The sequence below is a fragment of the Mustelus asterias genome, chromosome 10 (assembly GCF_964213995.1).
Source record: "Mustelus asterias chromosome 10, sMusAst1.hap1.1, whole genome shotgun sequence".
NCBI classification, from domain to species: domain Eukaryota; kingdom Metazoa; phylum Chordata; class Chondrichthyes; order Carcharhiniformes; family Triakidae; genus Mustelus; species Mustelus asterias.
In genome coordinates, this window is record NC_135810.1 from 13526219 (window position 1) to 13554124 (window position 27906).

The window sequence follows — 27906 nt, forward strand, 5'->3', positions numbered from 1 at the left end:
AAGAATTAAGGGTTATGGTGAGCGGGCGGGTAAGTGGAGCTGAGTCCACGAAAAGATCAGCCATGATCTTATTGAATGGCGGAGCAGGCTCGAAGGGCCAGATGGTCTACTCCTGCTCCTAGTTCTTATGTTCTTATTAATTGACATGAGGCTAAAGATTGGAAAAAACTGTTTGGAAATCCAGATGCAAGTGTCAGAATGTGCTTCTCACGTGTCTGCTGCATGGCAGGCATGGAGGAAAGATGTGGCTGGCGTTTATACAGCAACCTCATCACCTTACCACCTGGGAAGATATTCTGAGGGTTGGGACTAAAAGCGGCTCTCGATCCTGTTGGCGAGGTCTGGCCACCCGCTTGCACAGTCTTACCAGAGACAACCGATTCCATGGGTGAGCACCATCCAATTAAGGACGGCGGGTGGCACAAAGGGAAGGCCCGTAGCAGTACCCTGCCGGCAGCCCCACCAGCCAAGGTGGCCATGCCGCCAAAGGTAGGAGAACATGAGGGCAATTCAAGAGAACTCCCTCCGCAGGCCAGCCGACCACTGCAGCCCCGTGGCTGAAATGGCTTCCAGCGCTGAAGGGTTAGGAAGGGTGGAGATAAGTAACGGGGCCTCTCTAGCCTCCTGACCTGCTGCCATGAAGCCACTTTGAAGGGATTGCCAGACACCCTCACAGCGTGGGGCCCATCCCCATGGGTAATACTTCAACACTGTTCCCAATACAACCCCAAGTGGCCATGTTAGGTGCGACTAATTGGTTAACAACTGCTGTCAGGCAGGTCGTAGCTTCTGTTGCTCACCCATCTCTGTCCAGATCATTGGAGGTGGGAACATGTCAGCCCACAGACGACCTTTAGGATTTACTTTCCACTCTGACCTCTAACCCTGCCTTTTTGGTGACACCATCCCATGTTTCTCAATACATGTTGACATCTGAAATCTAAACGGCTATGACATTTGGCTGGTAGAGGCCATCTTATGATCTTAACTGAAAATTATAATGAAAAATAATCGGTCACAGTCATCCATACATAATTCCACCATCGCAAATTCAAACCCTTTACTTTTCCAAAGAGAATGGAGAAAGTGGTGTACCATAGGGGTCTCGCCAAGATGGGCGTGGGTCTTCTGTTTGGTCTCGCATATCTGCCGCAGAATGAGAATCACCAGCTCATTCTCATCTTGGTCATCAGCCGGCTTCAGTTTCTGTCAAGACAGATAATTCAATCAGATCGCTCACGGATAAGGTCCCCAGCTGTTCTGTTGATATTTTCCCGTTACTCTTAAACTCTAAAAGATTCCTGCTATAATTGCGGAAGGTTTTAGATGCAGTGCATTGCCCAATGTTACAATCACTATGTGGTTGCTATGAAAGAAGTTTAACAACACCAGGTTAAAGTCCAACAGGTTTATTTGGTAGCAAAAGCCACACAAGCTTTCGAGGCTCTGAGCCCCTTCTTCAGGTGAGTGGGAATTCTGTTCACAAACAGAACTTATAAGACACAGACTCAATTTACATGAATAATGGTTGGAATGCGAATACTTACAACTAATCCAGTCTTTAAGAAACAAAACAATGGGAGTGGAGAGAGCATCAAGACAGGCTAAAAAGATGTGTATTGTCTCCAGACAAGACAGCCAGTGAAACTCTGCAGGTCCACGCAACTGTGGGAGTTACAAATAGTGTGACATAAATTCTGATTCTAGGATCGCATGATAAAGACTCAGGAGGAAAAAAGCAGAAATATTTATGTGAAATAGTGTGACATAAACCCAATATCCCGGTTGAGGCCGTCCTTGTGTGTGCGGAACCTGGCTATCAGTTTCTGCTCAGCGACTCTGCGCTGTCCCCTAAACACGTTAAAGAAGCCATCCCCTACGGACAAGCCCTCCGTATACACAGGATCTGCTCGGATGAGGAGGATCGCAACAGACACCTCCAGACGCTGAAAGATGCCCTCATAAGAACAGGATATGGCGCTAGACTCATTGATCAACAGTTCCAACGCGCCACAGCGAAAAACCGCACCGACCTCCTCAGAAGACAAACACGGGACACAGTGGACAGAGTACCCTTCGTTGTCCAGTACTTCCCCGGAGCGGAGAAGCTACGGCATCTCCTCCGGAGCCTTCAACATGTCATTGATGAAGACGAACATCTCGCCAAGGCCATCCCCACACCCCCACTTCTTGCCTTCAAACAACCGCACAACCTCAAACAGACCATTGTCCGCAGCAAACTACCCAGCCTTCAAGAGAACAGTGACCAAGACACCACACAACCCTGCCACAGCAACCTCTGCAAGACGTGCCGGATCATCGACACAGATGCCATCATCTCACGTGAGAACACCATCCACCAGGTACACGGTACATACTCTTGCAACTCGGCCAACGTTGTCTACCTGATACGCTGCAAGAAAGGATGTCCCGAGGCATGGTACATTGGGGAAACTATGCAGACGCTGCGACAACGGATGAATGAACACCGCTCGACAATCACCAGGCAAGACTGTTCTCTTCCTGTTGGGGAGCACTTCAGCGGTCACGGGCATTCGGCCTCTGATATTCGGGTAAGCGTTCTCCAAGGCGGCCTTCGCGACACACGACAGCGCAGAGTCGCTGAGCAGAAACTGATAGCCAGGTTCCGCACACACAAGGACGGCCTCAACCGGGATATTGGGTTTATGTCACACTATTTCACATAAATATTTCTGCTTTTTTCCTCCTGAGTCTTTATCATGCGATCCTAGAATCAGAATTTATGTCACACTATTTGTAACTCCCACAGTTGCGTGGACCTGCAGAGTTTCACTGGCTGTCTTGTCTGGAGACAATACACATCTTTTTAGCCTGTCTTGATGCTCTCTCCACTCCCATTGTTTTGTTTCTTAAAGACTGGATTAGTTGTAAGTATTCGCATTCCAACCATTATTCATGTAAATTGAGTCTGTGTCTTATAAGTTCTGTTTGTGAACAGAATTCCCACTCACCTGAAGAAGGGGCTCAGAGCCTCGAAAGCTTGTGTGGCTTTTGCTACCAAATAAACCTGTTGGACTTTAACCTGGTGTTGTTAAACTTCTTACTGTGTTTACCCCAGTCCAACGCCGGCATCTCCACATCGTTGCTATGAAAGACATGGTGCCCGATGGCAACAAAAGAGCTGTGGGGAGGACGCAGAGAGACTGGGAGGAGATGCAGACAGGTTGGATGAGAGTACAAGATGGCAGATCGGTTGTAATATTGGAAAGTGAATAGGTATTCTCTTTGTGGGCAACACAGTAGCACAGTGTTAGCACTACTGCCTTACAGCGCCAGGGACCTGAGTTCAATGCTGGGCTCGGGTGTGGAGTTTGCACGTTCTCCCTGTGTCTGCGTGGGTTTCCTCTGGGTGCTCCAGTTTCCTCCCACAGTCCAAAGATGTGCAGGTTAGGTGGATTGGCCATGCTAAATTGCCCCTTAGTGTCAGGGAGATTAGCGAGGTAAATACATAGGGTTAACGGGATAGGGCCTGGGTGGGATTGTTGTCGATGCAGGCTCAAGGGCTGGATGGCCTTCTTCTACATTGTAAGGATTCTATGATGGTAACAGGTGAGTTGCAAAGAGTGGCTTTAATACTGAACAACCCTAAAAATGATTCCAGGACATGGCCAGGAAGTTAATAGCCCTAAACCTTCAAGACACCATTCCTGGTGCAGAGTCTTTTGAGATGTCCTTTTGGGTTTCTTTCGTCTTTTGGTTTAAGACTTGACCCATGTGCTTGACAGTGTTTCTTTCGAGTCTTAGGGATAATGGCAATGGACTCGCAATTCAGAGGCCCAAATTAATGTTCTGGGGTCACAGATCCAAATCCCACCACAACAGCTTATTGAATTAAAGTCTTATTTTTTTAATGAATAAGTAAGTTAATAATATAAAGCTGGTCTCAGTAACAGTGACCATGACAATTATAATCAATTGTTTTAAGGACCCATCTGTTTCACTAATGCCCTTTAGAGAAGGAAATCTGCTGTCCTTACCTGGTCTGGCCTACATGTGACTCCAGAGCCAATGCAATGTGCTTGACTCTTAATTGCCCTCTGAAATGTCCTAGCAGGCCATGACACTAAAGGGGAAATTAGGAATGGGCAACAAATGCTCTTGCCAGCGATGTTCACATCCCATCAAAGTTCAAAAAATAAGTTTAAAGAATGATAACAGTAATGTTTTATCTGGTTGTGGGCCGAGTCTACAATCCCCATCAATAATTGTACAGGTGCATGGTAGAGCCGGAGTGGCATTAGTGAAGAGGGAAAAAGAATGGGGATGTATAGATTAAGAAAAATTACTTCCAAATCCTTTACAAGTAAGCAATGAACCTTCAAACTGAGGCAACGAATATTGTCATAGTTAATACAGATTATCATCACAAATCAATGATCACATCAGAAATTTCAGTTGGATCTTTTGTTAAGAATTAAAGTAATTGTTATCACATAGAAATAATCTGTAATCCATATTTAGTGACAGCTTCCCACAATATATAATTATAGCGAACATTTTTCGAACAGCCTATGTATTGTTACCTGAACACGTTCAAAAATGTCAGCTTGCTCATTGTCACTCAAAAGAGAAACATGCCTCTGTATGGCAAGCTTGGCTCTTGGTGGATAGAGACCTGGAAAGTCAGAGGAGTGCTGATCAGTGCCTCACTTAATTGTTCCATTTTCTTAAACAACCAACAATTCTTTCTGCTGTTTCACACTAACCACTGCACAGTTCACATGCCTGCTTTATAACGCCAGCAATATTGTGATATCAAAGCTATCGTGCAACATCTGTCTCTGTTACAGATGTTCTGAGATGTGCCCAGGTATTATGTTGCAGTGTGTACCACATTCAGGATGTACCACAATAAGAGTTCTTTGATACCACCTCTCAGACCCACGACATCCCGTGCCTTGAAGGACAAGAGCAACAGTTACATGGGAACATCACTGGCTCCAATTCCCCTTGACGTGGATATATATCACTGTCAATTCACTGTCACTAGGTCAAAAGCCTGGGACTTCCTATCTAACAGAGGTGTGGCAGCGCCTTCGCCACATGGACTGCTGTGGTTCAGGAAGGCAGCTCACCACTACATACTGAAGGGCAACAAGGGATGGGCAATAAATGCTGCCTTTGCAAGCAAAGCCTGTATCCCAAAATTTAATATATATATATATACTTTTTTAAATCACTGAGACATCTCCAAGGTGGTTGCAGGTGGTGTCAACCTTGCAATAGTTCTTTGGTAGTACAGAACTTGAGTATTGCTGAATTAATAGACATGTCGAAGCTTTTCATCTTGCACTCATTAGGACTCTTCGCAAGAATGCCGACATAAGGGGAAAACAAGAATTTATACTCTGTGAGAAGAAAGTGCTGGTTGGTTGACAAATAGACTCTGATTGCTGGAGATATTGCCATGGAGAATTCACCAGGTGACTGACAGTTAACTGCCAAGCATTATTTGAAATTTAAACCAGGCAGTTTGACCCTGATTGATCAAGGCATTTCCCTGAGGAATGAGTCAGTGATGACTGTCACTTATTTTGTTTAGCTGAAATAAGTGCAATGTGTGTACTTGTCCTTTCTGTCTGCAAAGAACAGGGCCCTTGCAGCCTGAAATGTTGCCTCACCAGAACAAAAGTGGATTCTGAAATCACTTACAGGTTTCATACTATATTCACACTTCAGACACTCAGAAAATGAAGCACAGGTAGTAAAATGCTATAATTTATTTCCAATACTCTGCACTTGTCTTTAGCAATCTCCTCATAACTTATATCGCATAAACATCCTGAAGAGTGTCAGATTTCCAATCCAGTTTTCTCCCCTCCTCTGCTGAGGGCTCATTTTAAGCTGAGTCTGAGGATGGGGAGTAGGCAATTTTAGTCATTCAAACCTGTTCCATCATTCTATTAGATCATGGTTGACCTATATCCCAATGCCATTTACCATCCCTGATCTATAGTCCCCAATACACTTACTTAAAGATCTATGCAGATGTGTTTAACCAGAGCTTTATATAACTAAAACATGAATTCAACCAGTTTGTATTCCAATCCCCGTTCAGTAAAGGTTAACATTCCATTAGATTTTTAAAGTGGGTGGCACTGAGGCACATTGGTTAGCAATGCTGTCTCACAGTGCCAGGGACCCAGGTTCGATTCCCGGTTTGGGTCACTGTCTGTGCGGAGTCTGCATGTTCTCCCAGTGTGGGTTTCCTCCAGGTGCTCCGGGTTTCCTCCCACAGTCTGAAAAACGTGCTGGTTAGGTGCATTGGCCATGCTAAATTCTCCCTCAGTGTATTCGAACAGGCGCCGGAGTGTGGCGACTAGGGGATTTTCATTGTAGTGTTAATGTAAGCCAACTTGTGGCACTAATAAATAAACTTAAAAATTACTTTTGCTTAAGTGTGACATTGACAGTAAAGATGTGAGATTTATCCAGCGCCTATATCCGGACGAAACAGTGAGCAACAGACTAGAAGAGGGACAATCAAATATGTTTCAGGTGAAGAGAGGAATATGATAAAGCTTTGTATTGTCGCCAAAATCTCTACTTAAAATATTCAAAGAACACAGAAAAGGCCCTACAAAATATTGCAGATCAAGTAAAATCTAGAAGTTTAGAAAATGGATTGTATGTGAACATCAAAAAGACAAAAATAATGATAGTTAGAAGGAATACGTTAGAAAAATGAAAATGAAGATTAAAGTGGATAGTGTCAGACTGGAACAAGTGGGTCAGATGCTAACAGAAATGGCAGCTGTGATGCAGAAGTTAGAAGAAGAAGGCTATGTTAATGCAAGTAAACTCAAGCTTGTAGCAAGGAAATAACTCATATGATGTTACATTGCAGGAAGGGTGTGTTGCTCTGGAGAGAGTGCAAAAGAGGTTTACAAGAATGATGCCAGGCCTAGAAAAGTGTAGCCATGAGGAGAGGTTGGATAGGTTGGGGTTATTTTGGAACAAAGAAGGCTCTGGGGTGACTCGATAGAGGTGTACTAAATTACAAAGGGAAGAGATAGAGTGGACAGAATACAATTATTTCCTTTGGTGGAGAATTCTAGAACCAGGGGACACAGATTCAAGATAACTAGCAATAAGTGTAATTAGGGACATGAGGAAGAACATTTTTACACAGGGAATGGTGGGTGACTGGAATTCGCTGCCCGAGTTGGTGGTGGAGGCAGAGACCCTAAACTCTTTTAATAAGTAGGATCTGCACCTTAAGTACTGTAAGCTACAGGGTTATGGGCCGGGTGCAAGAAGGTAGGATTAGAAAGAGCCCCTGGGTGTCCTCGGTCTGGCATGGACAAGATGGGATGAATGGCCTCCTCTCTGTGCTGTAAAAATTCTGCCAGGCCTGTGTATTTGATCATTCTGTGATTCAGTACACGTGAGTGGTGAAGGGAGGGGAATCAGTTATAATTCAAACCCATCCTCCTTCGCCAGAACACATGAGGGGCTTCTTGACAATGGCACATTACCAAGGCAGCAATGATGGAAAATAAGCAGATGTCTTATTTGCCTTAAATACCAGGATTCACCCACCCAGTGTGTCGTGTTCACTATCGCTTCTACAAGGGAATTCCAAAATGGCAGCGACCAATGGGAAGACAGGAGAATAGTTCCCGAGCTGATTTCACACACCTCCATTTTGGAACTGACTGAAAATGTGTGGGAGAAGCGTAAAGGACCTCATTCAGCTCGACGTAGAAGCAGAGGGAATATTCTAGAATGCCTTTTTGCTGTGTGGAGAATCGAATGGCTGCAGTTGGCTGATGCCTTGTATTGACTTACCTTCAATCCGTTCACAGAGTTTATGCAAGTAATGCATGGGACACGCCTCGCACAGTTTGATCTGAGTCTTGGCGTTCTGGAGGGCGGCAGCAGTGCTAAAGGCCTGCTTCAAGGTCAGCATGACTTCATCCACCTGTCAACAAGACACAACCAAAATGAGTGGCTGCACAAAGCAAGTATCTACTGCTCGAGCAAGAGCAAAAACAACACAACAGTTAAAAGAATGATTTTACTATAACAAGCACTTATATAGCACTTTGGACATGGCAAAATCATAGAATCATAGGCAGGACTTTTACCGCCCCGCCTGCCACAGGAACCGGAGTGGGCGAGGGGTGGACAATGCCCGTTGAGCTCGGGCAGGATTTTACGGTTTTGGGATGAGCGAGGCCGTAAAATTGTGCCCATTGAATCCCTACAGTGCAAAAGGAGGCATTCGGGCCTACACCGACAACAATCCCACCCAGGCCCTATTCCCGTGATCCCATGTATTTATCCTGCTAATCCCCCTGACACTAATTTAGCATAGCCAATCCACCTAACCCGCACATCTTTGGACTGTGGGAGGAAACTGGAGCATCCGGAGGAAACCCACGCAGACACGGGGAGAAAGTGCAAACTCCACACAGGCAATCACCCAAGGCTGGAATTGAACCCGGGTTCCTGGCGCTGTGAGGCAGCAGTGCTAACCACTGTGCCACCATGTCGCCCATAAACACCCTGCCATCCCAACAGACGTCTGAGCAAAGTTAGGGCTGGCGGAAGGTATATGGGGATTGGCGTTGGGACCTTTGCCCCTCCTTACACATTGGTGTACAGGACACAATTTCATAATTTGTGGATGATCGGAAGTTTGCTAATATTGTGAACTGTAAGGAAGTCAGTGTTGAACATCAGAAGGACATAAATATAAAGGGAAAATACTGCGGGTACTGGAATCTGAAACAAAAACAGAAAATGTTGGACAATCACAGGAGGTCTGACAGCTATGATGAAGGGTCATCCAGACTCGAAGTGTTGGCTCCATTCTCTCTACAGATGCGGTCAGACCTACTGAGATTTGCCAGTGTTTTCTGTTTCTGTTTCAGAAGAACATGGACAGGTTGGTGGAATGGAGAAGTAGCAAATGAAATTCAACGCAAATATGTTATTAAAATTCCCTGTTTAAACAAGCGCGGAAAAGGGAGGAAATCAAACAAATGTTTCAATAAATTATGCTCATTTTGACCTGTTCATAATTTCAAACACGGTCTTTGTTCATGTGGAGGCTTCTGGAATTATGTTTTATATTTTAAATTGGACATTCACAAAGATAGCCAAGAGGTCAGGTGGCATTTACTTATTTAACAGACGATCTCAAGCTTCAGAAAAGTTCTAACTGAATCGCCCTGGGTGGGGTGGAGGGGCCTCCCCGTGGAATGGACACATCCGGACAGCACCCCTCTGTGGGATTTACACTGGCCATTATTCAGAGCTTACGCTAAGCACAGAATCAATGGACCCCTGAACTTTGCACCCTGGATCTCCATTCTCGAGACTGGTGCAGATTGGAGTCGGATGAGTTGACCCGGGAAAAAGGTTGGAGGCAGTCACAGGGCCTGTCCGGTGCTGAGGCTGGAAATTTAAAGGCCCACCTTGGGGCTATGGGATTTCATCCTTATTATGTGTTCTTCGCTGAGAGCCCAGCCATCCATTAGTCTGTTGAAACATCTGATCCCCAGAGAAAACATTGTTGACTGGCATCTTCATGGACTCATTCATTCCTACGGTGCTGTAGAGGCCATTCAGCCCATCGGGTCTGCACCAAATCTCTGGCAGGGTATCTTATCCAGGCCCTCTACCCCGCCCTATCCCTGTAACTCCACACATTCACCATGGTTAATCCATTTTCACCTACACAATTGGGGCAACTTAGCATGGCCAATCCACCTAACCTGCATCTTTGGACTATGGGAGAAAACCGGAGGAACCCCACAGAGAAACAGGGAGAATGTGCAAACAGACAGTCACCCAAGGCCAGAATTGAACCCAGGAACCTGGAACTGTGAGGCAGCAGTGCTAACCACTGTGCCACCATGCTGATCCTTTGACTCTCTGATCTCTGCTGTCCATTTCACAATGTTTATCTACACCACCTTAAGAGATTTCAAGTGCTTGCAGTTTCAGCTACTGAAACCTTAAAGGATTTGGATGAATGACACTTCTAATTTCCCTGTAGTAAAATAACTTTTATTCAACACAATGGAAAGTTATTAATCAATGACTGTTTTTAAAGCTTTTTTATGCATCCTATTGTCACCATAGTTCATTTGTTCTACACAGAGTATAGTGCGCCAATGTGAATGAAAGTTTCATAGCTTGGCATGGGGGGCATAGTGTGTTGCTGGCGGGCATACCTTGGCATTGTTGCATGAGGAGGACCTTTTTTACCTTTCAAAAGGTCCCTTCATGCAGACTATGGTCACTACATCTCTAATGTGCCACAGTGTATTCAAAGCTTGGCCCAGCTTCACAGAGAATTAGGGCTTTCTTATCCCCATAATGGAGTTGACCAGGTCGGGAGTGCGGGATGTGGGCTTCTGATCCGAACCAACCTGCACCCTTAAAATCGGAAACCCTGGAGTCGGGAATCCCGGAATTGGGTCCCAGTTGCCATTTCTAAAGGGCTCCCGAGTCATCCCAACAAGGTGCACATTCTGCCCACTTCTGCAAATGGGCGCCTCATTAACTGTGCTATTCAACTTGGAGTGTTTCACACACAAGTAGCCAAATGATAACGCGATGACAGAAATTTGAGAGACAGCAGCCTTACATTCGATAGACAAAAAGCAACAGGAAGGAAGAGAGTTAAACACACATTAGACCCTATGCCTACATGGGATAATTGTTCTCTCGGCCACTGTCTTATTGCTAAATTTGTTTCTTAAAATACATTTTTCTTAGAATAATTTGAAGAAAAGTTGGAAAATGCAAAACTTGGAAGGAATTTTGATTTAATTATCATACAAAATGGGCCATCTGTGAAACAGTTCTTTTAGGATTATTATAAGCATCCATTGACTCTGTCTACACTTCCCGCTGCCTCAGAAAAGCAGCCAGCATAATTAAGGACTCCACGCATCCCGGACATTCTCTCTTCCACCTTCTTCCGTCGAAGAAAAGATACAAAAGTCTGAGGTCACGTATCAACCGACTCAAGAACAGCTTCTTCCCTGTTACCATCAGACTTTTGAATGGACTTACCTCGCATTAAGTTGATCTTTCTCTACACCCTAGCTATGACTGTAACACTACATTCTTCACTCACTCATTTCCTTCTTTATGAACGGTATGCTTTGTCTGTATAGCGCGCAAGAAACAATACTTTTCACTGTATGTTAATACATGTGACAATAATAAATCAAATCAAAAATCAAATCAAATCAAAAAACAGCAAAAAATCCAATAAATAGTTTGGGAGACAGTGATTACAATACAGAAGATGCTACCAAAGGGAGTGCTTGAGCAGGAGAGTAGCACTGATGGATTTTAAGGGAAGCTGGATTGTTATGTGAGTTAGAAAGGAATCAAAGGATGTGAAGAGAGGGTTAGATGAAGTCGATTGGGAGGAGGTTTGCGTACAGCATGAACACCAACACAGACTGGAAATTCAGTGCGACACATTATGTAAACAAACATCAAATTCATCGCTGCTAACAGCATTCTGGGACGGCAATGGCCTAGTGGTATTATCGCTAGACTAATAATCCAGATATTCAGCTAATGCTCTGGGGACCTAGGTTCAAATCCCATCACGGCAGATGGTGGAATTTGAATTCAATAAAAAATATCTGGAATTAAGAATCTACTGATGACCATGAAACCATTGTCGATTGTCGGAAAAACCCATCTGGTTCACTAATGTCCTTTAGGGAAGGAAATCTGCCATCCTTACCTGGTCTGGCTTACAACTGACTCAAAAACAGCTTCATTGAATCCCTATGGTGCAGAAGGAGGCTATTCGGCTCATCGAGCCTGCACCAACAACAATTCCGTCCAGGCCCTATCCCCGTAACCCCACGTATTTACCCTGCTAATCCCCCTGACACGAAGAGGCAACTTAGAATGACCAATCAACCTAACCCACACATCTTTGGACTGTGGGAGGAAACCAGAGCATGCGGAGGAAACCCATGCAGACATGGAGACAATGTGCAAACCTCACACAGATAGTGACCCAAGGCCAGAAATGAACCCGGGATCGGGACCCTGGCACTGTGAGGCAGCAGTGTTAACCACTATGCCACCGTGCTGCCCTGCTGCCATCAGACTTATGAATGGACCTACCTCGCATTAAGTTGATCTTTCTCTGCACCCTAGCTATGACTGTAACACTACATTCTGCACTCTCTCCTTTCCTTCCCTACGTACGGTATGCTTTGTCTGTATAGCCCGCATGCAACAATGCTTTTCGCTGTATACTAATACATGTGACAATAATAAATCAAATCAAATCGAAGATCCACAGCAATGTGGTTGACTCTCAGCTGCCCTTGAGCAACTAGGGATGCTGGCTGGCCAGGGACACCCATGTCCCATAGAATCATAGAATCATAGAAACCCTACAGTACAGAAAGAGGCCATTCGACCCATCGAGTCTGCACCGACCACAACCCCACCCAGGCCCTACCCCCATATCCCTACATATTTACCCACTAATCCCTCTAACCTACGCATCTCAGGACACTAAGGGCAATTTTTAGCATGGCCAATCAACCTAACCCGCACATCTTTGGACTGTGGGAGGAAACCGGAGCACCCGGAGGAAACCCACGCAGACACTAGGAGAATGTGCAAACTCCACACAGACAGTGACCCGAGCCGGGAATCGAACCCAGGTCCCTGGAGCTGTGAAGCAGCAGTGCTAACCACTGTGCTATGAATAAATAAAAAGAATACAAGTGGACCTCCTGTAACAGTGCTCACAGCTGCGATTTGGAGTGTGGTTTGTGATTTTGACTGCAGTCACTCTGCAGCTCAAACACAAGTGTGGGTCAGCTATCATTGCGCTGCAGCAAGCTTACGAAAATAATATAAATCAGGTGACTAAGCAAAACGTGACCTTCCCTCCTGCTTCTGCAAGATGCAAACCTGAGCTGCAATGTTTGTCCTGCTATTTACTGACTGTTTCACAAAATGTGTTTAATCTGCCACATTATTCCCTCCTCCCTTCAATACACGGGGCAGTTTGCTTAAGATGCGAGTCTTTTATTTGTTTATTCTACTCCCCACCTTCCACTTTCCAAGAACTTTCCTTTCTGTTGAAATTTCTCACCATAACAATGTAATGCTTCTCACAGTCTGGCCCGTCAGTTGACATCACTGGGCAATTGGCTGTCGAAATGAAGGTCAAAGGCCAATTCTCTTATTGAAGTCAAATGTTGTTCTTATTACATGAAATATTTAACCACTGTTTTGTGGATTGGGTTCCTTAAGTGTGCCTGTTTATAATTACACTTTGCTGGTTTATGTTGGCTGAATTATTGTGATGTGTGTTACGAGGGGTTTAATTATATAGTTTTGCTCATTTTTCCACCAAGAGTGTGGCTTTTGTCCTTGGTTTGTTTATTGCTGCCATGAGTGCCAGCCACTCAGGAAGGAGAAAAATTTCCTCTGTGTGCTAGGTATAAACCCAAAGAAAGACAGAATCCCTACAGTGCCGATGGAAACCATTCAACTCATCGAGTCTGCACTCACTCTCCCAAAGAGTGTCTTACCCAGGCCCAACACCACCTCCAACCTCCTCCTGTCCCACCCCACCCCCAGCCTATCCCTTTAACCCCACCCATTTATCCTGGCTAATCTACCTAACCTACACATACATATCGTGGGACACTAAGGGGCAATTTAGCACAGTCAATTCACCTAACCTGCTCATCTTTGGAGTGTGGGAGGAAACCAGAGCATCCAGAGGAAACCCACGCAGACACAGGGAGAACGTGCAAACTCCACACAGACAGTGAGCCAAGGCCGGAATCCAACCCGGGTGCCACGGTGCCGCCCACTTCTAAAACAATTCTTGACTATTATTTGACACACACAGTACAGGGAGGACTTATTCCCAAGTGGTTATGGTCCAAGGATCTGCGTCCCCTTGCTCTTTTCAAGGACACTCTGCAGAATAATGAGCTTCCTTGGTCAGAATTCTCTGGCTGTTCACGCTCCGCTGCCACTGCCAGAGAGGACAGGGAATTTGGCACTCAGCCAAATCTCCGTTCACTGCAGCGGGACGGGAGAATCCCACTGGCATGAATGGCCAGAGAATCTGCACCTTTATAACAAGAAGAGGCCGTATGCTTGCGGGATACTGCTCCCAGAGTTGACTGATTACAGCTCCCACTTACTTTGGATGCACGATGCTTCCAGATCACAATGTCGCTTCTTCAAGTAGCTGCTTTTGCAAAATGTGAATGGGTTGCCCTGAACAGCCAGAGGAGAGGCAAAAATGACCCATGAAGTATATCCCATACAACAGTCTGAAAACTCTTAACATATTCACGCCAAATGTATTTTACCTCAAAGAAGGCCTGGTCATAATAGTTTTGGTACTGGGTGCCTTGTTGGCTTAGGCCAAGGGCCACTTTTATGATTAACCAGGCATTATTTTCATATTGTGGTCCAACTTCAGATAAAGCCTTACTCTGGGAGTTTAGATAGGCAACTGCCACAATACAGACAGGAACTTACCAGTGATTCATTGGCACATTGAAATACGTAGCACACATAATGATTGAGACCTTGTTCAACACTTTCTCGACAAATGAATCCAAAGTGGTCCACGTGTTTAATACCCTGGAATGATACAATTAAAAGATACAAGGGAGTGAAAAAAAAGCAGAATTAAGCAACTTCACAAATCATCCCCACAACCGGCAAGGTTAAACTAGCAAAGTGGCACATTTTCATCTTAAGGCCATTCCTAAAGTTAGGCCCCATCATTCGGCCAACTAACCAAGGACTGCCATCACTTATAGGCTGCCACATCACCCTGCTGGTTTTTGGAAAAGCAAACTACTGCAGATGTCGGAACACAAATACAAACGCAAAGCGCTGGAAATACTCAGCAGGTCAGGCAGCATCTGTGAAGAGAGAAACAGAGTTAACGTTTCAGATGAATAGCCTTTCATTGGAAAAGGGAAAAGTTAGCAATGTGTCAAGTTTTAAGCAAGTTTTGAGAGGCTAGGAAAGGGAGGGGTGGGGAAAACCAAAGGGAAGATCGGTGATAAGGTGAAAGGCTCTCCTTAAGTTTAAAGGATAAATTTCAAATGGAATGATGGTGGAAGTCGAAATTTAAAGAAAGAAAAGATGGCTCTAGAGGGGGTGTAAATGGTAACTTTAGCGTTGCACTATTATCTCTTTTGTCAGTTAGTCTGCCCTGCCTTTCACTTGATCATATGAGCATACCAACATATTATGGGTGGCATGGTGGCACAGTGATTAGCACTGCTGCCTCACAGTGTCAGGGACCTGGGTTCGATTCCCGGCTTGGTCACTGTCTGTGTGGAGTTTGCACATTCTCCTCGTGTCTGCGTGGATTTCCTCCAGGTGCTCTGGTTTCCCCCCAAAGTCCAACGATGTGCAGATTAGGTGGATAGGCCATGCTAAATTGCCCCTTAGTGTCAGGGGGACTAGCTAGGGTAAATTTATGGGGATAGGACCTGGGTGGGATTGTGGTTGGTGCAGACTCGATGGGCTGAATGGCCTCTTTCTACACTGTAGGATTCTATGATTCATACAAATTAGGAGCAGAATTAGGCCATTTGGCCCCTCACATCTGGTCCGCTATTTGATAAGGTCATAACTGGTCTGATTGTGTCCTCTACTCCAATTTCCTATACCCCAATATCCTTGTTAGTCGAGAATCTCTGCATAAAAATATTCAACGACACTGCCTTGACTACTCTCTGGGGAAGCGATTTCCACAGACTCAGAGAAAAAAATTCTCCTCGTTTCCATCTTAAATGGGAGATCATTTTTTTAAAAAAAGCTGCGTCCCCTAATTCTAGTCTCTCCCACAAGGTGAAACATCCTATCAGCATCCTGTCAAATCCCCTCAGAACTTCCGCTTTGAGATGGTTGCAAAGTTTGTCCAAATATCTTTTACCAAAATAAAAAAGAGGCTCTTCGTTTCGCCATGCCAACCTCATGATATAGGAACCATTTTTCCAGAGGGTAACTGACTACTCCTGAAGTCCCAACTGCTATTTCCAATAATTGTAGGTTGAGGAATCATGGCCGGAAATTTCTGGCTCTTCAAGCTGGCGGGATATTCTGATCCCCCTGTCGTCCTGAACGAGATTAGTGGATTTGAGGTGTTTACTGGAACACAGTATTACTTCAACAACTCCTTGTTGTAAAACAATAGCAACTTGTGCACAGTATTCAATTCCATCAAGATAAAAGAAAAATGCTGCGGATGCTGGAATCTGAAACAAAAACCTAGCACCTTCTCTTAGAATCCCTACAGTGCAGAAGGAGGCCATTCAGCCCATCATGTCTGCACCGACCACAATCCCACCCAGGCCCTATTCCAGTAACTCCACATATTTACCCTGCTGATCCCCTGACACTAAGGGGCAATTTAGCATGGCCAATCAATCTAACCCGCACATCTTTGGACTGTGGGAGGAAACCGGAGCACCCGGAGGAAACCCACGCAGGCACGGGAGGAATATGCAAACTCCACGTAGACAGTGACACGAAGCTGGAATTGAACCTGGGTCCCCGGCGCTGTGAGGCAGCAGTGCTAACCACTGTGCCACCGTGCCCTCATTTACATTCAGTATGTCCAATTCCACACACCGCTCCCCCCCCGACTAGTGTAAATCTCTGCTGATTCTCTTTGCTCTTAGCTCTGACAAAGGGTCAAGTAGAGTTGAAGCGTTGGCTCTATTCTCTCCCCACAGATGCTGTCAGACCTGCTGAGATTTTCCAGCATTTTCTGTTTTTGTTTCAATCCCATCAATTACGGTAACTAAACAGCAAGTGACGAGCAAAGGAGGATAAGCACAAACCTGAGAGCATGAGGAGATATTTTTGAAATTCTTTTCAAGTACAACCGTTTTGGTATCGGGGCTGATGAGGTTAATTTCAAACCGACCAACCTACAAAGGAAAGAAGAACGCAGAAATGATTGCTTTGAAAATAAAACAAGTAGCACTGTGTTCTACTCAGTAAAGCCATGCACAGAACCAGAGGCTGAATGTTCCTAAGATCCTCTATGTGTCGGGAGCACTGCCTTGCAATATTTACATTGACAGCCCTGTTCCGTGACAACCACGTGCTTGATAAAAGAATGAAGACTTCTTTGTGTCATAAACATACACAGAGACAACTGTAGCTGGCTCTTAGCCCTCACTTCACATAAAAAGACAGCAACAAATGTGCATAATTACCACCAAATTGTTAATCCAGATTTTGTTTTTGTTTGTTTTGCCGTTCCTTTTCTTCATAAGCTCCCTCTCCTTGTGTTCCACATAATCTATTACAAACTATTCCATCTGCTCAAAAGTAAAGTTTATTTATTAGCCACAATTAAGGCTTACATCACTGCAATGATGCGAAATTTCCCTAGTCTGGCGCCTGTTCGGGTCAATGCACCTAACCAGCACGTCTTTCAGAATGTGGGAGGAAACCGGAGCACCCGGAGGAAACCGATACACAAGAATTGAGAGTGGCACGGTGGCACACTGGTTAGCTCTGCTACCTTAAGTTTTTTACACAAAGGGTGGTGGATGCCAGGAATTCACTGCCAGGGGAGGTAGTGGAAGCAGATACGATAGTGACTTTCAAGGGGCGTCTTGACAAATACTTGAATAGGATGGGAATAGAGGGATATGGTCCCCGGAAGAGTAGGGTTTTTAGTTCAGATGGGCAGCATGATCGGTGCAGGCTTGGAGGTCCGAAGGGCCTGTTCCTGTGCTGTAATTTTCTTTGTTCTTTGTTCTCACAGTGCCAGGGACCCGGGTTCAATTCCAGCCTTGGGTGACTGTCTGTGTGGAGTTTGCACGTTCGCCCCATGTCTGTGTGGGTTTCATCCGGATACTCCTGTATCCTCCCATAGTCCAAAGATGTGCGGGTTAGGTTGATGGGCCATGCTAAATTGCCCTTACTGTCAGCGGATCAGCAGGGTAAATATGTGGGGTTATGGCAATAGGGCTTGGGTGGGATTGTGGTCGGTGCAGACTCGATGGGCCGAATGGCCTCCTTCTGCACTGTAGGAATTCTATGAATCCCAAGTGAAAACAACTGTTTGCGTTAACGATTGCAGTCCGAGGCCAGGACTACTACCCCAGTGTTAGATGTGGCGGAGGGTATTACGAAAGCCAGCTTACCTTCTCGTCAAGAGCAGAGTCGGGAACTCCAAGTCCTGACAGACCTCGGAGTCTCCTCGCATATGCGGACCTGGAGCTGGCTGCGCACAAGCAAATCAGCATTATAAGTTGCTTGGGACAAAGACTGGCTCAACGCACCTGTGCATAAAGGAGAAAATGGCGTGCAAACCTGTGTCATGTGACACGGAATGCCATTGAAGATACGATTCCAAGGCAGGGCACAGGAAGAGGTACCAAAGGGAAAGGAGACAGGGACACATCCCAAAAGATGCATTCCAGGAAACGGACAGAGACTGTCCCAGTTAAAAGTTAAGGTGAAGAGAAGATCAGAGAAAGGCACAGTGGCACAGTGGTTAGCACTGCTGCCTCACAGCGCTAGGGACCCTGGGTTCAATTCCCGGCTTGGGTCACTGTGTGGAGTCTGCACATTCGCCTTTTGTCTGCATGGGTTACCTCCGGGTGCTCCAGTTTCCTCCCACAGTCCCAAAGACGTGCTGGTTAGGTGCATTGGCCGTGCTAAATTCTCCCTCAGTGTACCCGTACAGGTGCCGGAGTGTGGCGACTGGGAGATTTTTACAGTAACGTCATTGCAGTGTTAATGTAACTTGTGACATGAATAAATTAAAAAGAGGCTCCAAACAAGGAAAGGGCTGCAGTTAGACTGTAAGTGGTGAGGGCTCAGGAGAAGCCCTGGCATTGTAAGCAAAGGATTGGTGACTACGTTCTGTGGGCCGTTGGGGAAAAGGTATCTTGTTGGGAATAGTAATGTCCTGCAAGGAATGGCCAAAGAGTTGAATTTATGCTTGCGATTTGGTGCATTGAGTGCATACTCAGGAATCCAGGGGAATGAAATCTCGGGAGATGAGACTGAAACCCTGCAAGGTGGGCCGTCTGATTTGAAGTGACTTTTCGAGAGAATTCCTAGGTTAAATCTTCAAAGGTGAAGATGGAACCCCTCATGACTGAGACAGAGCTTCAGTGAGATTGGTTGATTCACAGTATTTACTGACATCGGGATGTACTGTTGAGAAGTCCGTGGGAGCTATCTTACCATTGTGGAGTCCTGTGATAATGGTGGAGGGATGTGGTCGGCCGCCAACTACGGCTGGGGCAGGCAGTGACAGATCTCTGTGGACAGATCTCTGTGTTCTGTGCTACTATGTGGAGATGCCGGCGTTGGACTGGGGTAAGCACAGTAAGAAGTCTCACAACACCAGGTTAAAGTCCAACAGGTTTATTTGGCAGCACGAGCTTTCAGAGTCTCAAGCTCCTTCCGCTCCTGCACAGAGCAGAGAGAGAGATCTGCATACGTGCAATGGCGCCCTCTGCTGCAACCTGCCAGTCTTCGGAGAGCTTAGGCAACGCCACCCCCTCCTCCTGGCAGGAAACAGATCCTGCTTCATATTTTTCTTCAGAGTGAGGTAAGATTCAATTTTTAACTCGCCCAAAAATCTTTCTCTCCAGTTTTCACGCTTGTTCAGCACTTACAAATTTTAATAAAATCGACCCCATGGACTCTGTCTTGGTCCCATCTGCTATTTATTGTACAGTGTGGCGTGTTCAACCACAGTTTGCCTGTTAATTCGCACATACCCCATATTAACACTGAATGTTAGAATATAAGATAGACATTGCAGATTGTTTTACCGTTCTGACCTTGTACAATAAAGTTAATTTCTTTTTAACCTGTGGAATCTTGTGGCTTTATTCACTGAACGAGTGTCTTGAATCTCAAATATTGTTTACTTGAAACACAATGTTATTGATCCCTAACCAGGTCTCATCAAAAGCCGAGGGGTCTGGCCAAGGATAACATGGGGAAAAGTTATAATAATCAGGTATCGCTTGCACTGCGGTGATGCAGTGTCGTAAGCAATTATGATTTTCTTTGTGATTGCACCGACTCCATCAGAAAAGAATACAGTTCTCTGAATACATTTTGTAACCAGTGTGCTGATATGAAGCACTTAAATCAGGAAGTTAAGCTGTCTGAACTCCACTAAGTTAAATGGTGAATGGATCAGTTTAGATGCGTGACTAATGAATTAATTTGTATTCATGTATTTGCACAGTGATGAACCTGCTGGTAAGGTACATGGTATGCATGAACAAGCTACAATGCTATAAACCTGAAATCAATTAGTCCTATTAGAAAGATTACTCTAAATACAATAAAAATGAATGTGGGAGAAGCCACAATTGTAAAGGGCACACATAAAACTGCAGTGCCCCAACTGTGTGAGAAAAAGGAAAAATAGACTTGTGTTTACATATCACCCTTCACAACCAACTGATGTTCAAAGCACATTATGGCCAGTGAAGTACTTGTGAAATAGGAAACATAGCAAGCTCCCACAAACAGTAATGTGATAATGGCCCAACAATCCCACTTTGCGATGTTGATTGAGGGATAAATATTGGCCTGAACAACCTTCAAAATGATGCCATGGTGATGCGCGATTAAATCACTCGGGAGGCTGGATTGTACCTGGGAAATAAAGGCTTTTATTACTGACAAGAATGGAGCACACTATATACAATACAATCCCAGACTAAAGGGTCACCAGGCAGTGCAGTGACCTTTATACTTCCCCTGGTAGGCGGAGCCAACTGGAGTGTACCACAGAACAATATCAACAGGTAGAACGGCCCAACCCTAACACCAACAGTAACGACAGTAACATATCTACAAACACCCATAGTGCTGACCATCCATGGCTCAGCACTCATAGTGGTAACCAACTATGGTTCACCACACATGGGATCTCTTACCTCCACCTGAGAAGATAGACAGTGCCTTTGTTTAACATTTTAGCTGAAAGGCAGCACGTTTGACAGCAGCATTTCTTCAGTACTGCACTGGAGCTTTCCCCCTCGATTTTTGCGCTCAAGTCCTGGAGTGAGAATCGAACCCAGCACCTTTAAACTTGGAAACATGAATGCTGCTGACTGAACCACAATTCACTTCCAAGCTCGCTGACACAAGGAAGGAAGAAGCTGTTTCCACTGGAGGGTCAGTAACCAGAGGACACAGATTGAAGAGAACTTGCAAGAACAAACCCAGGAGAACTTGTTCTACACAATGCGTTGTTGATCTGAAAGAAGGGTGGGAGCAGATTCATTGACATCTTTCCGAAAAGAATTGGAAAAAGCTTGAAAAGGAAATATTTGCAGGTCTGTGGCGGAGGAATGGGTGGGCGGACAAATTGAATTGGTCTTTCAAAGGGCTAACATAAAACAATGGACTGAATAGCCTTCTTCTGTATGATCCCATGATACCTGGAGATTGAGTTGACAGAGGCCTGTGAGCAGCTTTGAGTGCACATCTATATAGCCAGCGGAGCAATGCATAGTCAGGGGAGGCTGGATGATGAGAGACTAGGCTAAATATACATAAATGTAAGGGGATCTTATGGGTGGTGGGAGTGATTCCTGGTCAGCCATGTGATGGAAAGAAAGTTGGAGCCTCTACCATCACTATCCATAGCTCTCGACTATAACATGGAGGCAGTTCAGAGGAGGTTCACTGGATTGATCCCAGAGATGAGGGGTTTGTCTTATAAAGTGAGATTGAACAGTTTAGGCCTATCTTCTCTTGAATTTAGAAGAATATTGGGAGATCAAATGGAGGTATATAAGATGATAAAAGGTATGGATAAAGTAGACGTGGAGCACATGTTTCCTCTTGTGGGACATTCTAGGACGAGAGTCATAGTCTTAGGATAAGGGGTAGCAAATTTAAAACAGAGTTGAGGAGAAACTACTTCTCCCAAAGGGCTGTGAATCTGTGGAATTCGCTACCCCAAAGTGCAGTGGATGCTGGGATAGGGAGTAAATTTAAGGAGGAGTTAGATAGATTTTTAATTGGTAATGGGTTGAAAGGTTATGGGGAGAAGGCAGGAAAATGGGGATGAGGAAAATATCAGGCATGATCGAATGGCGGAGCAGACTCGATGGACCGAATGGCCTAATTCTGCTCCTTTTTCTTATGAATTTATGAAGAGCTTCCTTCGCAAGTCAGATTCCATGATGGAGTCACTGGCTTCCCATTTTCTCACCCTGTGACAGGCAGATCCTGTCCACTATCTGGAAAATCTATCGCTACCTGCAATGGGGAACCGGATGGGGCAGAAGTGACTTCTGCACCCCCTGCCTCATGAGTTGGCAGCCTTATTCAGCTCTGCCCTGGCTTGCTGGAGGAGATTCCCTCAGTGTGTGTCCAAATGACTGTGGGAAACGTGTAGATTCCTGTTTCAGGGCACTCTCAACGTCATTACCACCAGCAAGTTGAAGATGGACAGCCACGCAGTGACAGTGGTCATGTTGGCAGAACCTCGTGCTGCACTGTGCTGAGGACCCGTGCCTCTGTAAGTGTTTAGGAGCCAGGCACACCGAAGTGTTACAAAGGAGTGTAATCAAATACAACGCTGGCAAGAATTCATTCAAAATAGTGAATACAGTAAGTGCCTTTAAAATATGTCAATATTAACAACTCCCACCCTCCTCCCCCAGGATTCCTTAACTCGATTTACAAGCATTCAGAAGTTCAGGTTTTTCTTTAAAAAATCAAAAGCAACAAGAGGAGAAATGAAATTGTTTAAGAGCCTTAGTGATATTTTAGTTCATCAGACTGAAGTGTGCCGAGAGGCGTCAATGTTTGTATGCTGCTTAAATCATAGAATGAAATGAAATACCTCGAGGCCATTCAGCCCATCATGGCAGCACTGGTTCCTTGGAAGAGCGATTCAATTAGTACCCTCCACCCCACCTCTCTCTTTCTCCATATCCTTGCAATGTTTTCACCTTCAAGTGTTTATCGAATTCCCTTTTGAAAGTTACTGTTGTATCTGCTTCCACCCACCATACAGGCAGTGCATTCCAGAATAGCACAAAATCACCTCAACTCCCCAGTGTACACGTGGCATAAATAAAATATCAGCACAGTAAAAATGACCTCTTTCTGCTCAGCGATTCCAGCACATTATTACCACCAGGATGTTGCCTGGTCTCGAGGGCATTGGCTATGAGGAGAGGTTGAATAAGCTCGGATTGTTTTCACTGGAAAGACAGAGGCTGAGGGGGGACTGTTCTATGTTCTATGTCTACAAAATTATGAGAGGCATAGACAGGGTGGATAGTCAGATGCTTCTGCGACTCTGGCTATCTACGACTAGAGTCGCTGAGCAGAAACTGATAGCCAAGTTCCGCACACATGAGGACGGCCTAAACCGGGATCTTGGGTTCATGTCACACCATCAGTAACCCCCCCCACAGCTTGCCTCCTGGACTTGCAGAATCTCACTGGCTGTCCTGTCTGGAGACAATACACATCTCTTTAACCTGTGCTTAATGCTCCCTCCACTCACATTGTCTGTATCTTTAAGACCTGGTTGGTTGTATAGATTCGCATTCTAATCAGTATTCTGTAACTTGATTTTGTGACTCTGTATGCCCTGTTTAAGAGCAGATTTCCACTCCATCTGACGAAGGAGCAGCGCTCCGAAAGCTAATGGCATTTGCTACCAAATAAACCTGTTGGACTTTAACCTGGTGTTGTTAATACTCTTACTGTGTTTACCCCAGTCCAACACCGGCATTTCCATATCAATAAATACTGGCCAGCCAGCGATGCCCATGTCCCACAAATGAATAAAATAAAATACACACCAATCCCGTATTTATTACTGCCTTACATCATTAGGGCGGTACGGTGGCACAGTGGTTAGCACTACTGCCTCACAGCTCCAGGGACCTGGGTTCAATTCCCAGCTTGGGTCACTGTCTGTGTGGAGTTTGCACATTCTCCCTGTGTCTGCGTGGATTTCCTCCGGGTACTCCAGTTTCCTCCTACAGTCCAACGATGTGCGGGTTAGGTGCGTTGGCCATGCTAAATTGCCCTTTAGCGTCCCAGGATGCATAGGTGAGAGGGATTAGCGGGGTAAATATGTGGGGTTACGGAGCTAGTGCCTAGGTGGGATTGTTGTCAGTGCAGACTTGATGACCAAATGGCTGCCTTCTGCACTGTAGGGATTCTATGATTCTAGGTCCTTTGTTCGTAAGGAGACCAAAACCAGAAACAGTACATGAGCTGTAGACTCACCAAGGCCTTGCATCACTGGAGTGAGGCTTCCTTAGTTTTATATTCCAATTGCTTTGTAATAAAAGCTAACACACAATTTGCTTTCCAAATTTCCTGCTGTACCTGCATGTCAACTTATGATTCTTCTATGATAATCCTTACACAGGCAGAGACTTTGAGACCTCTTCATCCTGCACTAATAGAACTCACAAAACTTACCGATTTCAGTATTTGTTTTACTTCAATGGCACATATTTCTTCACAAAAATTCACAAACATACATACCTGGAATAACATTGTCCTGTTTTTCTCTGTGTCGGAGGGTTGGACGTGACTTGGAGCACTGGCATGCCGCCTTCGAGTGGGTAGTTTGGTGCCCAGGTCAGGCACCTTCTTGGGCCGAATGCTGGCGACGCTGTTACACCGAGAGCGGAATTCGGCGTGCTCTTCTTCGAGCGGCGTGTCTCCCAGGTTAGGCTCGGTCAGAGCCGACCGCAGGCCCAAGCTCGGCAGGTCGTTGTGGCTGCCATTGGCCGACGGCAGGTTGGTGCTGACTGTCGCCTCATCGGCCACCTCGAGGGGCAGCGCCAAATCCCCCCCGGCATCGTCCCCCTCCTGGCCGGTGGTGTCGTCGGCCGGGGGCTTCTCGTTCAGCAGCCGCAGCCTCTCCTTCTCCAGCTGGTGCTGGGTGAACTTCTCGATGCAGTCGTCGATAAGGGTGGACGGGGCCTTCTTGTGCGTCACCACCACTTTACCGCAATACAGCACCTCGTATTTCTGAGAGTTGTAAAAGGCATCCTCGCTGACCTGTCGGGAATTTGTGTCGCCCTTCAAGGTGGCCTTGGATACTTGCCGAATACTGCTGATAACATCAGGAACCTGAAAGAACAAGAAAAGAAGCTTTAGCAACCAAAGATCTCCCTTTGAAAACAAGGAAGGGAAAAGACAGCCTTATAGTTACAGATAAGATGCCCAAACTCATACAGGCACATTGAAATTCATGCCTGTCTATTAGTCCCCTTCAGAGGGAAGGCAATGGCCTAGTGGTATTATCGCTAGACTGTTAATCCAGAAACTCAGCTAATGTTCAGGGGACCTGGGTTCGAATCCCGCCAAATGGTGGAATTTGAATTCAATAAAAAAAATCTTGAATTAAGAATCATGACCATGAATCAATTGTCGGGAAAACCCATCTGGTTCACTCATGTCCTTTAGAGAAAGAAATCTGCCTTCCTTATATGGTCTGGCCTACATGTGACTCCTGAGCCACAGCAATGTGGTTTGACTCTCAACTACCCTCCAAGGGCAACTAGGGATGAGCAATAAATGCTGGCCAGCCAGCGATGCCCATGTCCCATGACTGAATTTTTTAAAACGAACACATCGGACTCTGAGCTATTACTTACTAATAACTCTATGAGCTGGGACTTAGTGGCAACACTCTTTTTATCAGGTGGTTGTGAGTTCAAGTCCTACTACAGAGCTCTGATGAAGAGTCATCCAGACTCGATATTTTAGCTCTATTCTCTCTCCACAGATGTTGTCAGACCTGCTGAGAATTTCCAGCACTTTCTTTTTTTGTTTCAGTTTCCAGAATCCGCAGTAATTTGCTTTGATCACACTACAGAGGTTTGATCCCAAAGTTCGGGGCAGCATGGTAGCGCAGTGGTTAGCACTGTTGCCTCACTGCTCCAGGGACCCTGGGTTCAATTCCCAGCTTGGGTCACTGTCTGTGTGGAGTTTGCACATTCTCCCCGTGTCAGCGTGGGTTTCCTCCGGGTGCTCCGGTTTCCTCTCACAGTCCAAAGGTGGGCAGGTTAGATTGATTCGCCATGCTAAATTGCCCCTTAGTGTCCCAGGATGTGTATGTTAGAGGGATTAGCAGGGCTTCGGGGATAGGGCCTGGGTGGGACTGTTGCCGGTGCAGACTCAATGGGCCGAATGGCCTTCTTCTGCACTGTAGGGTTTCTGAATCAAAGGCCGATGCTTCCAGGGTAACACATGAGAGAGTGCGGTGCTGTCAAAGATGCTGTGTCGTGTTTGGTAAGAAGAGATGGTTACCAACTTGAAAGGTGAATAGACAACTCAAAAAAGCAACTTATAAAGAGCTTGAGTTGTGTGATGTGAGCCTTGGACCTTGCAGAAAGAAGAGTTCCTGAAATGTGGGTTGGGAGGAGAATGGAAAGAATCAGCTGGACAGAAAAAGTGACAAATGAAGAAGAACTGTAGAAAGTGAATGAACATAATAATTTGTTGAACATAATTAGGAAAAGACAGAGAGACTGGGTGGGACACATCTTAAGAGGAAATTTTCCTTGGAGCAAAGAAGGCTAAGGGGTGACTTGATAGAGGTGCACAAAATTATGAGGGGAAAAGGTAGAGTGGACGGGATAAAATTGTTTCCCTTGGTGGAGAATTCTAGAACCAGGGGCCATGGATTCAAGATCGGTGGCAGTGGGTGTAGAGGGGACATGAGGAAGAACGTTTTTATGCAGAGGGCGGTGGGTGTCTGGAATTCGCTGGTGGAGGCAGAGACTCTAAACTCTTTTAAAAAGTACCTGGATCTGCACCTTAAGTGCTGTAAAGCCTATGGGCCGAGGGAAAGGAAAGTGGGATTAGAAAGGGGATCTGGATGCCCTTGGGCTGGCATGGACAAGAATGGGCCAAATGGCCTCCTTCTGCGCTGTAACCTTTCTATTGTTCTATGGAAATGGATTTGTAAAAGGTCTTAAGGAAAAGGAAGAAGAAAAGACGACTTGAAAATTGAAAGAAGCTATTGGGAAATGAGAAGGACTGGCACAGGATAGAGATGATGTGGAGATGCCGGCGTTGGACTGGGGTAAACACAGTAAGAAGTCTCACAACACCAGGTTAAAGTCCAACAGGTTTATTTGGTAGCTTAAACTAATGGTTTTTGCTACCAAATAAACCTGTCGGACTTTAATCTGGTGTTATGAGACTTCTTACAGGATAGAGAGACAGAGAAAGATTTTGAGCCAAGGACCTGCCTTCAGGCAAAGCACACATGACAATGTGGGGCGACACGGTGGCACAGTGGTTAGCACTGTTGCCTCACAGTGTCAGGAACCTAGGTTTGTAACTTCATTGCAGTGTTAATGTACGCCTACTTAAGACACTAATAAAATAAAAAGACTTTCAAAAAAAAACAATTAAATTGAGGCCCCATCTTCTCCTTCAGGTCCACATCAAAAAAGCCACGGCACTATTTTAAAGTAAAGTTGGAGGAATTCTCCCTGATGTCCTCCCCTCAATCGGCAACGCAAGAGTTTTTTGAGTTGTCTATTCACCTTTCAATCGGCATCGTCTGATCGTCATCATGCTGCTCTTTGTGGGAGCTTGCTGTGCACAAATTGCCTGCGGCATTTCCTACAGTAAAACAGTGACTACACTACAGACCTTAATTTGCTGTAAAGCGTTTGAGACACCCAGAGATCACTGAAGGTGCTTTCCTTTTGCTTGTGCACGACAGCCTCTGATTAAATTTGAAGTTTAAGTTTAATTTTATTTATTAGTATCACAAGTAGCCTAACATTAACAATGCGGTGAAGTTTTAGTGAAAATCCCCTCATCGCCACACTCCGGCGCTTGTTTGGGTACACT

At 45.4% G+C, this 27906-nt stretch overlaps 1 protein-coding gene across 2 annotated transcripts in view; it reads right to left on the reverse strand.

The window, feature by feature from the left end:
• The window catches only part of tbc1d4 (TBC1 domain family, member 4), a 277707-nt gene that overhangs the window by 89996 nt on the left and 159805 nt on the right, over window positions 1-27906 (reverse strand). For both annotated transcript variants that reach the window (XM_078221580.1, XM_078221578.1), the window contains exons 2-7: window positions 24571-25164; window positions 16887-16976; window positions 14560-14664; window positions 7834-7966; window positions 4566-4657; window positions 1096-1206 (exon numbers count right to left, since the gene is read on the reverse strand). In XM_078221580.1, coding sequence (XP_078077706.1) covers window positions 1096-1206; window positions 4566-4657; window positions 7834-7966; window positions 14560-14664; window positions 16887-16976; window positions 24571-25164 — 1125 coding nt within the window. The remainder of the gene's footprint in view (window positions 1-1095; window positions 1207-4565; window positions 4658-7833; window positions 7967-14559; window positions 14665-16886; window positions 16977-24570; window positions 25165-27906) is intronic.